Below are 12,207 nucleotides of genomic sequence, written 5' to 3'. Positions count from 1 at the left end.
TTTCTAGCCCGCCCTATCACAGAGAATCCGGGCAGGTTACAACAATAAAATACATCAAAGTTACAATAAAATCCAAGAGGAAAACAATCCCTATGCCCACCCCTTTGGGTTCATTGACAAAAGGTTTTTCCTTGAATGATGTTACTCCAAGGTCTAGCCCTCTGAACCCCTCCTGATATCAATGGGATGTTTAAAGCACATAGGCACGAGGGCAGCCCAGGGCAGGAAATTGCCTTGCCATATAAGGAAATGAGCATGGGGGAGCTCAAGAGCACATAGACAGGATAGATCGATCAAAATCAGAATCCGCATAACCCCTGCACTCATAGGCATGATGGTGGGTACCAGACCTGGCGCTTACACGTGAAAAGAAATCCAAGTACACTCCTCTCTGGGAGCAATACTCTTTTGCACTGATAATCTAGCCATTCTCAAATTTCTTGTTCATTCTTCACTCCTGGAAATCCTTTCACATCCTGAAACATACCCTGGAATATGTTTTGCCTTAAAATATGCCTGCCCACGCAGCCCAATTCCGTCTCATTTGAGGTCAGACAGGCACTCTGTCCAGTTCTCACTTGACTCCTCAGCATAAACTGGGCATCGGCATGCCATAATCCTAAAGTAGATGCTGATCCATTTTCCATCTCACCATGCCCCCACCCCTAATTGAAGCTATACATCTGGAATTGGTACAGTATTACCCTCTGCAACCCTTTTAAGTAGCTATCTGCCACCACCTTTATATCTTTAGTTCTTCAGTGTGCCTGTGAGTGGGTGTCTCATGTGAATGGTGATTGCCTATAAATAAAATTACATTACCTGAACTCTGGACTACTCTCTGCACTCCTCTTTCTTGGAACCATTATACACAGGCTTGATCCCCACTTTAGTTGCCTGAGCCTTCTCAGCTGTTGTCATTTGAGCTAATAAAATCCCCCTACTTGAATATTAAGTGTGGGTGCCTTCTCAGATGGGTGCCCCTTGCATTTTGGGTAACAATGACTCTATCATTTTTCATCTCTTTTATAGAGTTCTTCAGTGTATTGCTTCCATCATCTTTTTATTTTATTTTTTGTGTGTTTATATATAGTATATTTCCCTGTTGTTTATACGGCATTCCCACCCTTGGTTTGAATTTCCCTTTGATTTCTCAGATCTTGTAGAAGAAATCTCTTGTTCTACCTTTTTTGCCATTTTTTATTTCTTTGCACTGACTATTATAATAGTTTTCTTTGTCCCTATGCATAAGTTGCTGAACAGTTGCATTCAGAAATCTACCCTTGCCCTTGGCATCTCACTTCTTCTTAACTGTGTGAAGAGTTTTGTCTGTCATCCAAAGAGGCTTTTTCTTTCTTTTAGGTTGCAAATATGAGTTTGTTTTGCATTGTTCCCTGACAACGCCCCCAGTTTTAGTCCAGAGTTCTGGCTTTCAGTCTATTAGGCTTAATAGCACTAATACAGTGGGCCCTCTCCATATGCGGCAGATCCATTCCGGACCCCCACCCCCCGCGTATGGGGGAAAATGTGTACACTGAAACCCCATTTGTTTTAATGGGGGAGTAGCTTCTGCATGCGGCGCAGTGCGCATGCCATAGGCACACATGTCATTATAGCTACCACGGCTTAACCTACCACGTAAGGTTAAAGTTGCATATGGCACGCCCGCATATGGCGTGGGCGAGCTGTATATTCTTTACATAGTCTTTTGATTTTACAGTGATTTTCTTCAGGTTACATTTTGGCATAATGATTGATTTAACATACTTTCATATCAGCAGTTCATGGCCTTTCTTTCTTTCCATGTTCTTTTTTCTTGTCATTTTTCCAGAGAAAATGAAGATTCGCCAAATTCTGCTTTTAATTTTGAAAATATTTTGAAAGTATTGACCATTGTTTTGGCATCTCACTTCTTCGTAACTCTCCATGTTTACAGTTGTCTCTGGTTGACGGAAGAATGTGGTTGCAAAGAACAAACTGTTGGCATCACAAAATTCAATAATTCTCTCTCCTGCTTCATTTTGTGATGCCAAGCTACACAGAAAACAATTTCAAAGGAAGCAGCAAGAAGGAATCTTTAATTAAATGCACAGGGGAGCTTTGTTAAGTATGACTTACTGCTGTGTGCAACCTCTTTTGTTCTGCTTCCAGCACACTACAGAAAAGCAATAATTCTGAAGCACTATAATGTCCTAGTGTAGGAGAAACCTGAAATACAACATTAATGACACCAAAAGGTCTGAAAAACATATGCAATGATGTTCTTGTAAAACAATAAATGTAGTAGTTTAGCATTGTCTGAAAGATTTGCTTTAAAACAAAACAAAACAAAAAATTAAACTTGTATTGTCTAACCTCTTATTCTATATACCTTATTCCAGAATCTCTCCAGTGAACAAATTTATATTTAATGCATCAAAATGCAATTACTTGTCACAAATAATCAGATCTCTGTTTACAGTATAAAAGTAAACATCGAAACATATATTTACAATTTAAGCACTTATTTGTAATGTTAGTTCTATATTTATACCCTGCATTCAAACGGTGCTAGCAGTATTACAAGTTTAAAACATGTATATTTACATACAATGCCTTGGAATCTGTCATCCAATATCCAATACTATGGATATTTACCATTGCAGATATGGAGTTTTTCCTAGTCATCACAACTAATTGCACAGACATTACCAAAGGTTAATGGGGGCAAAAAGCTCAAAGGTTAAAATACATACATTATGTATTTGTGGTTCACTTCAGAATCATCATTACCTGGCAACGTGCATTACAATATCGTGCAGCTTTGCACTGAGAACATCTAAGCAGCTGCTCCTTCCTGTGGATAGGAAAAGGTGGGGATGAAATATTTTCCAAGAGCTTTCAAGAAGCTTTGAAAGAATGCATTTAAACTTTAAAATAACATTAAAAGGTTAAGGCTAGAACATAACAGAACATAATTCAGAGTATACTTCCAAGGCCAGGGGCTGTTAAGGCTGCTGTGTGGGAGGCAGATGAAACAAACACACACAAAAACACAGAGAGACACACAGATCTCACACTATGCAGTTTGCTGATCTCTGGCTCTAGACTGTAATTTAAGAAAACTGCATTCCCTTTGCAATTATTGCCTAAGAGGTAACCCATTCTGGAGCAAAATTCCTGAGAAAATTGTAGAGCAAGACAAAAAATTATGTCCAGGTGTTTGCACATACCATCTTTGAACTGTGGCCAGTTGTCTCCCCTTCTATTTAGAAGAGGCATGTCACCACAGTTCAAAGATGGCATGTACGAACACCTTGACATCACCTTTTTTCCCCTCTTGAAAGCATCATAAGAAAAGGAAACTGAAAATTAAAAGTGTTACTGGTTTTTAAGTGTGTTTTCATGCATTTTCAACTAGCACAATGGCCATAAAAATATTTAAAGCGCCTCTGGTTAGTAGTAGCAAGCAGAATAGCAGCATGGAGAAGAAAAAAGAATGACAGGGTTGCCAGAGTTCAGGGCCTGGCCCTGAATCTCCAGTTATAACAGGTCATCTCCAAGTAAAAGACAAGGGTACAAATTCTCCAGTTTTGAGGGACTCAGCTCAGACAAGATGAAATCTCCAAGTCAGCTAGTTGCAGCTTACTATAAGTTTACAAAATTTAACTGATTTCTTTCTGCAACCTGCAAAGTTTCTGGGGGGGGGGGGGTCCTTAAGTAAGGTATTTACTTAATGAGTTCCTTCATTTCCTCCCAGTTGTTGTGATGCCAGAACTTACCTTCTGTTTGACTCTACATTCACCTTCTGGCTAGAAGCAAGCAAAAGTTTGATGTTCTACATCCCATCTCCCAAAGCAAGTGTGAAGGAACAATCCCATCATTTCACCTTGATCTGGTAACAACCTCTTTAGCTAAGATTTCGCACTCAGTTTTCAAAAAGGAAAATGCAGTGTGTGTGTGTTTGAATGACAAACTATGAGCAACTGTGACTGGTACTTCATGCATAATGCTTATTGACATCACCAAGGGTCATCCCTACATCTCAGGTTCTGGCCTGCAAACCTCAGAGCCTTGGATGATCCAGAACTGGCAATTCTGATACTACAAATTTAGATAATAATAATAATAATAAAGCTTTTATTTATATACCACTTTTCCTCCAGATCAAAGTGGTGTACATACAGTAAAACTCTATGACACATGTCAAATACAATATTAAAAACAGTTATAAAAACAGTTGTAAACATTCAATTTTTAAAAACAGTATAACTAGGATAGTCGGGATATCAATTATGGGTAGTCGTCCAATCTAGTCGGGGAATACTTTCTACAGAAAATCGGGAGGGTATGCTAACTGGAAGAGATAAGTTTTTAATGCCTTCTTGAAGGCTTCCAATGTACAACTGGATCGAATCTCCTCTGGAAGTGCATTCCAGTGAGTTGGAGCTGTCATTGTATAAGCTCTTTGGTGAGTCATTATCAATCTCACCTTGGGGTGTTCAAGCAACAATTTCCCCATTGTTCTGAGAGTGCAAGGCGGATTATGTAGGGAGAGGTGTTCCCTCAAGTAACTCGGGCCCAAGCCATGTAGGGCTTTATAGGTAATAACCAACACTTTGTATTGGGCCCGGAAGCGAATTGGCAGCCAGTGAAGAGATTTTAATACGGGTGTTATATGGTCCGCCCTTGAGGTTCTGGCGACCAATCTGGCTGCAGCGTTTTGAACCAATTGAAGCTTCTGAACCTGGTACAAAGGTAGCCCCATGTAGAGCGCATTACAGAAATCCAAGCAAGAAGTTACCAGTGCGTTTACTACTGTTTCTAGGTCCTTTCGGTCCAGACAGGGACGTAGTTGGCATATCAGCCGAAGCTGGTACCAAGTACTCCTGGCCATTGGAGCCCTGGTGGCGCAGTGGTTAAATGCCTGTACTGCAGCCATTCACTCAAAACCACAAGGTTGCGAGTTCAAGACCAGCAAAAGGGCCCAAGCTCGACTCAGGCTTGCATCCTTCCGAGGTCGCTAAAATGAGTACCCAGACTGTTGGGGGCAAATTAGCTTACTTGCTAATTAGCTTACTTGCTGTTCACCGCTATGATCTTTGGAATAGCGGTATATAAATAAAACAAAACAAATTGTTATTATCGCATCTACTTGAGATAATAACTGTAAGGATGAACCCAGGAGTACTCCCAGACTGCGAACTTTGTCCTTTAGGGTTAGTGTGACCCCGTCCAGGACTGGATGGCAAATTTCCCTGCCCGGGCTTGGGGTACCTATCATGAGTACCTCTGTTTTCTCTGGATTCAGCTTGAGTTTGTTTTTCCTCATCCAGCCCATTACTGACCCCAGACAGGCATCCAGAGGAGAGGTGCCATACTTAGTCACTGTATCAGTCGGAGACATGGAGAGATAGATCTGGGTGTCATCAGCGTACTGATAACACCGTGCTCCATGGTTCTGGATGATCTCTCCCAGCGGCTTCATGTAAATGTTAAACAGCATGGGGGACAGAATGGCGCCCTGAGGGACACCAGATGTCAGCTCTCTTTTACGAGAGCAGCTGTCCCCCAGCCTCACCATCTGGAATCTTCCCGAGAGGTAGGATCGGAACCACTGGAGCACAGTGCCCCCGATACCCAACTCTCCCAGGAGTTCCAGAAGGATACCATGGTCAATGGTATCGAAGGCCACTGAGATGTCCAAGAGCACCAACAAGGTCACACTTCCCCTGTCGATGCCCAGACGGAGATCATCGACTAAGGCGACCATGGCAGTCTCAACTCCGTGGCCCACCCTGAAGCCAGTTTGAAATGGGTCCACTGTGTCTACTCAGGAATAATTTCCATTTAGTGTAATGAATATTACTCCCAGGTAAGCGTGCACATCAGAGGCAGATAAAATATGACCCAGGAGCCACATGCAGATCCTCTACACTCTTTTTTGCAAATCTCTTGCACTACTCCATTTCCACATGTGCCCTGCTTTGAAAAGGGAAAGCACCTTTTTGTCACTGCTAAGCCACATTTGAGCCATGTAGCAGCACATTGCAACCCACAGCAATTGGGGGGGGGGACAATACAATACCCCACACCCAGTGCTGGAGGTTGCCCACCACTGGCATAAATTATTACAATTTTAGAACCTGATATACTTGTGTTACCAGTTGTGCTCCATAAATGAGAATATTAGACTTTGATGCATAAGACAGAAAAGCATAAGACAGAAAAATCTGTACAAACTGTTAAAAATCCATAGTGGATAGGCTAGGGCTGCTGCAGCCTGGATGCTTTGTCCATCTTGGAAAATCCAAGACTCATTTTAAACTACAAAATTTCCTCATCCTCTCTCTGCCCTGGCTAATAAGAAAATGTTTGCATAGATTGAAAGCTACCAGTGCTTAACTATATCGTCCACATCCACTGAATAGAGACCCTGCCAACATGGCTCAGACTAGTATACCTCCTATGGTGAAGTGTTGTGCTATCTTCAGAGAGGGTGATACACGTTTGGATTTAGAAGGTAGTGAATAGCCATACAGGTTGGTTTTTCATCCTGTCTGTGCAACCCCATTTTATAATATTGCTCAGACCACTTAACAGCCATAATCAGAACCTGAAAGGCAGGTTCACCTCTTCCATCTGGAAGCACATGTTGAGGTCATGTTTACTCCACCCAGAGGCATTCCCTCACTCTTAGGAGACCACCTCTCAAGTTAGGAAAATCTTTAAAATACAGACACACAGAGAGACTCTTTCTCTTTGACCTGCCCTATCTTGGACTTCTCTTCCCCCCCCCCCCCCCCGAACCTTCCACAGTCTGCAGTCATCTTCTCCACATCAGAGAGTGAGAAAACTCATGTGTTTTAGTCTGTAAACCCCTTTAAGCTTAGCTACACTCCTCTAGCAATCCCCCCTCCAAGACTGGTTGGTTTTTAATCCCATGCCCTTTTGCCATCTTTTACTTTGAGAAACAGCTGGCATTCACTATTCTGTTGGTTTCTGCTTCTATCTTTCCCTGTCTTTTTATAAAAGAAATAATTGTTTTTGCTGCAAAATCAGCTTGTCCTTCTGCCTCATTTTTATGAGAGTCACTTTGGTTAATTGTCCATTTTTAAAGCCTTCAGCCTGTAAGATCCTAGGTACTAGCAGAGAGCTAGTGCCTAAAGAGCTATTCCTCCGCCGCCGCCCCCCAAAAAACACAATGTATTGCTCTTAGCATTTGCTTCTGTTGAACAATTTGCCATTTTTGTGCTATGTAGGCAAACAATTCATAGTATTAATGAGGGCTTTATATGCAGTACCTACTTGACACAAGTTGAAATGCTGCAATCTGGGTAGAAAATATTTTACTCTTTTCTGTGGTGTGATGGGGGAAAGGCATAACACCTCCTTGCTCTCCTGTGATGTAGTCAAGGAATCAAATACTCTTATTTAACATAAGAGAAGCTCCAAACCGCTTTGCAGTAAACAACACAGTGGGATACCATCTGTCTTTGGAACTCGTGATATTCCATTGCAAGCTAAAATTCAGCAACTCTGATTTCTTACATTACCTTGCCTTAAGCAAGTTTCTTGCTGTGAATCTTCAGACACCTTTAGTGACGGCAAACATTTATACCATAAACACTTCATGCAATGTCAAATGGCCTTAAAGTTTTGTCTAAAGTAAAATAGTTTAAGTGACTCAAGTTTCACAAAAGGAATACTACTTAGGGAAGTGGGGAGAAACAGAGAAATAGTTAAATTAGAGTTATGTATGCACAGCTTAGACAGGATTAGTAGTAATGACTGTTTTGGTCTTCTGAAGTGTCTGTTAAGGAGGTACCTGAAGTGGATCAAGGGCCCTTTCACACTACCCAGTTAAAGTGCTACGATTCAGCTAGGCTCTATCCTCCATTTGACAGAACAATGTACTACCAGAGTTTGACAGCATGGTTTTAGAGGTGTCAGAGGGCACATGCTGACTACCCCATTCAACCTGGTGTAGTATGTAACCCAAGCTTTGCCAACATGCAAGAGAAATATACCTAACTTTGACAAGGGGCTGAATAGGTTCTATTCACCATCTGTGGTTGAGTTTCAAGTCATGATGATCACTATTTATCATGATGTCACAAACAATCAGCAATTATGTGGCACTATGGGACTATAAAACAATCCCTCTCTTTCTTCTTGTCTTTCTTGCCATACTATTTGCTGACAAGAGTTCATCAATATTTTATTTTATTTTATTTTATTTATTTATTTATTTATTTATGTATGGTATTTATACCCTGCCTTTCAGCCCTAAAGGCTATCAGAGCGGCTAACAATTATTATTTTTAATAGCCTCACTTCTTCTTATAACTCTGCAATGAACCAAGTTTCCATTATAAATAATGTGCAGACTTGTGAGATGGAAAGAAGGTGGGTGAAAATATTATGTCTCATTTACTCCTCTGAGCATCTCTCCCTTGCTGTAAATCTTTCATCTTTAAGGCTGAATTATCACCTATTACTCTTACCCCAAGAACATATGTGAAAAGTAACCACTTGCATTTCAGGGCTGGACAGAATGAGAACTATTATAAAATTAAGCAGGATGCAGATTCAATCATGTAGGATTTCAAATACAGCCACCCCTCCATTTTTGCGAACTTGAAATCTGCGTCCCTTGTCTGTTTGCGTGCAGCAAACGAAGGGGGATAAAATGGATCACAGACCCATGACATGCGCCTGGAGGTGTCCACAGGCACTCACCGCCATTCAAGCCAACGGGGCTTGAATATTGACGAGTTTCCATTTTTGCAGGGGGAGGGTCTGGAACAGACACACACACACACACACACGAAAACTAAGAGGCAATTGTACTTATTTCTCAACCTGTTAATGTAGATGATGTTTACAAGATTTAGATATTTAGAGTGATTTAAAAAACCACAAGGTGATGACAATTTGCATATTAATTCCATCTGTTTTTCTTGAATTTTTGCCAAGATAAAATTCAATGGAAATCATGCAGCTTAAACTAAGACATTCTGGTTTAACTGGCTTTCTAGATCACTACTGGCTTGTTGTTGTTGTTTTTTTAAAAGTAGTTTTAAAACATAAGTCTAGAAAAATAAAAATAAGGAGGACTGTGAATGAGAATGCAAGGTGCAGGGAAAGGTGCAGGGAAGTTCAGAGATAATCTTGGATCACTATGACCTCTCTCATCATTTGTTCAAAATTAGTAACATGTTTCAGAAAATAAAATCACCTATTACTGTATCTACTTCTCTTTTTAAAAATGCTATCCACTGCTTTCTACTGCAGCCTGTTTGGGGAGATATAAGACAAAAGCCACCGTTATTTGTGCAGCAGTCTGGGTTAGACAGTGAATAATTAAGTTTGCTTGCAATGCAGAACAGGTGATCTTTCAAGGTCTTTTCACCCGTTGTTTCCCTCCCCTCTTCCGTCTGCATGTTGTCACGTTGCTCCTTTCGATATCCTGCTGCTTTGCCTTATCAGTCATCATGGATGCATCAGCACATCTTTATGTCCATTGTGCTCACTCTCATAGAGGCCAGGTTGGCCTTGGAAACTACCTACATAAAAAGTGATTTTTCTCCTCTGTTGTGTGCCTGACCTCTCTTTTCACAGTACTAACAGTTCATGCAAGCGTACAGGGGAGATAAAAGAATAATGGGAGTTTGAAGAGCTATTCAGGACTTTAAAATATCTTGAGGTGTGCAAAGGTTCAGCAACAATGCATCAATCCTGAAAAGAAGATGGAGCACAGCAGGCATTGGATTCTGGGGGCCAAAGCCAAAGCCTGTGGAATCAGTGGCACAGACTTCAATAGGATTTCAGCTCAGGCACTCTGAACTTCAATAATTATTGGAATGCGGTACTCAGTGAAAACACAGGCCTCTCCATTTCCATTCAGAAATATCTTGCACCAGAACTAGAGTTTTGCATACAGAATACCAACCTGGATCAGATCAAAGCAACAGCTAGTAGTACTGCTTTCTGTTTGCTAACAGCTAGTCAGTCTCAGGAAGCTGACAAAAAAGACAGTCATCTCTCTCATTTCTATCCAACAGACCTTTTTATTCCCACTATCATCAGGTTTTATCTGTATCTTATATTTCTTCCCAATAAGTCCAAATCAACATTGTGCAACACAACTCTGAAAAGCAGGTTATCCTAGGAACCTACCAACTAGGCATGATGGTAAAGTGTAAGCTGGGATGGGGCTTTGCAGGTCATACAAACAATTTCCATGGGCCACAATTTCCTCACACCTGATGTAAGGTCACTGCCACACACAAATAGCTATGCAGCTAGTTTGTCCCTCTTCCTCTCTAACACTGAACGAACTTACCTTGATATCATGATGTCACACTCTTTTGCTTTCCCTTACTTCTGCTCCAACCATGTCATGTTCTAGGAGACCAGTAGTGGTCTGGACAGAGACTGAAAGGCTGAGAAAGATGAAGACTCAGGACCTGAGACCTTACTCTATCACATCTAAAGTTCCTGAACTAGTCACACCTGACATCCTCAGTCAGACAGACTTGAGCTCTCTGGGTCTGACACTCTAGAGTTAGAGAAGCCTGGTCTACCTGAAATTTAGGTCTCTGTCCCTGAACTGTAGGTCACCTCCTGAGACTGATCACAGCAATGAGACCAAGCCACTCTTCTCCTGGAGCTCCATCTCAGGAAACTATACCAGCAGAGTGACTGGCTGGAGCTCCTGGAGAATTGATGAAATATCAGACTTCAGGCCAGGGAGTTGTCCATTTAAAATGTTCCTATTTGCTGAAATCAGGAAGGGTAAAGCCTTGAATGTGTTGTCACTGGGCAGCACTATGAGGGGCCTCAGTTTAGCTCCAACTATTGTGAGACCACGGTACTCACTTGGTGCTGTGTCTCTGGACCAGCCCGCATGTGACAGTCCACCACCTGTTTTCTCCCTGTGTTCAGTGCAGAGACAGTAGCTCTCCCATCACCACAACCAACATGGTAATGCACAATATCTGACTCTGAGAAGGATGGTAACATTTTTCATGGGCAACTTGTGTTTGACAGCCAGTATAGTATGATGGTCAAGAGTGTTGAACAAGTACCTGGGAGATCCAAGATTATATCTCTGCTGAGCCATGAAACTTACTGGGTAGTCTTTGCCCAGTCACACATTCTCTGCTTGATCTATCTCACAGGATTGTTCTTAAAAATGTGAGGTGGGGAGGGAACCATATATGGTGCCATCAATTCATTGGAGGAATGCATATAAATATAATGTGTTTAATTATTAAAGATGAGATAAATGTGACAAGCACTGTCAAGCTAGAAATTCAAATCTAGGTTTCTTATTTCCAAATCTACACCACAGACATCTATACACATGACTATTTTTCTCCAATAAACAGGTGAATGTGAGGTTCTTCCTGGCCTTTCCATGATATGATTAAGGAAGATCAAGATATTAAAGCAACAACATACAAAATTCTACAATCTGATATAAGGCTCCACCCTGATGAATCTGAACTGTTCAGTTAATCCTGAGTTCTTCTGTTTACAATCCCTCCTGCAACAGTTTCCATTTGAAACTATTGTATTAAACACTGAGACTGATGTCATAAGGCAGGGTTGTCAAAAGTTGCTGAATCTGTACATGAACCAACATGCAATTATTATCCTGTTCTTTGTATTACAGAAGGTTAGATTCACAGTAGTTATTCAGTACAAAACTGTGGCAAGCCCTCTTTGTTGTTGTGAAGATTCTTTCTTCTCTTCGCACCAAGGATTGATGTTTAAATCATTAACATCTCTTTATCTGTCTCTACGCGTTTAACCTTGGAAAGGTACCAGCAGCTTTCAAAAGCTCTTACATGAGAATAAGTCCAGTAAGTAATGTAAAGCCATGGGTGAGTTCAGTGCATATAGAGCATACAATCCAGATTTATTAGAAGACAAAAGTATGATATTCCTCAATTAAGGCTCCATTTTTTTTTATAAAAAAAAAAGGGGGGGTTGCAGAATGCATTTGATTGTCTGTTGCTTCCTTGTTTCATTTATTTATTTGCCCACTTCTATCTGTAGGCCATCCTTTAGATCAAAGTCTTCATAAGGCAGCTCAAAAAGGCTTCTCATTGTATCCCTCGTACCTCTAGCTCAAGGATGTGGAAAGAATAACCCATGAGCCCATGGGGCATGGAGCCCTAACTAATTATTTCTGCCCCCCCCCCACCTCCAATCCTT

The 12,207-nt window shown here is 41.2% G+C and overlaps 1 protein-coding gene across 3 annotated transcripts in view; it reads right to left on the bottom strand.

The window, feature by feature from the left end:
• The window catches only part of SMYD3 (SET and MYND domain containing 3), a 550,856-nt gene that overhangs the window by 477,198 nt on the left and 61,451 nt on the right, over positions 1–12,207 (bottom strand). For 2 of the 3 annotated variants that reach the window (XM_042445885.1, XM_042445886.1), the window contains exon 2: positions 2,773–2,836. The exons of the other annotated variant lie outside the window; for it this stretch is intronic. In XM_042445885.1, the coding sequence (XP_042301819.1) occupies positions 2,773–2,836 (64 nt within the window). The remainder of the gene's footprint in view (positions 1–2,772; positions 2,837–12,207) is intronic. 3 annotated transcript variants of the gene reach the window in all.

This window comes from Sceloporus undulatus, chromosome 1 (assembly GCF_019175285.1).
Source record: "Sceloporus undulatus isolate JIND9_A2432 ecotype Alabama chromosome 1, SceUnd_v1.1, whole genome shotgun sequence".
NCBI lineage: Eukaryota > Metazoa > Chordata > Lepidosauria > Squamata > Phrynosomatidae > Sceloporus > Sceloporus undulatus.
This window is presented reverse-complemented; position numbering and strand designations above follow the sequence as displayed.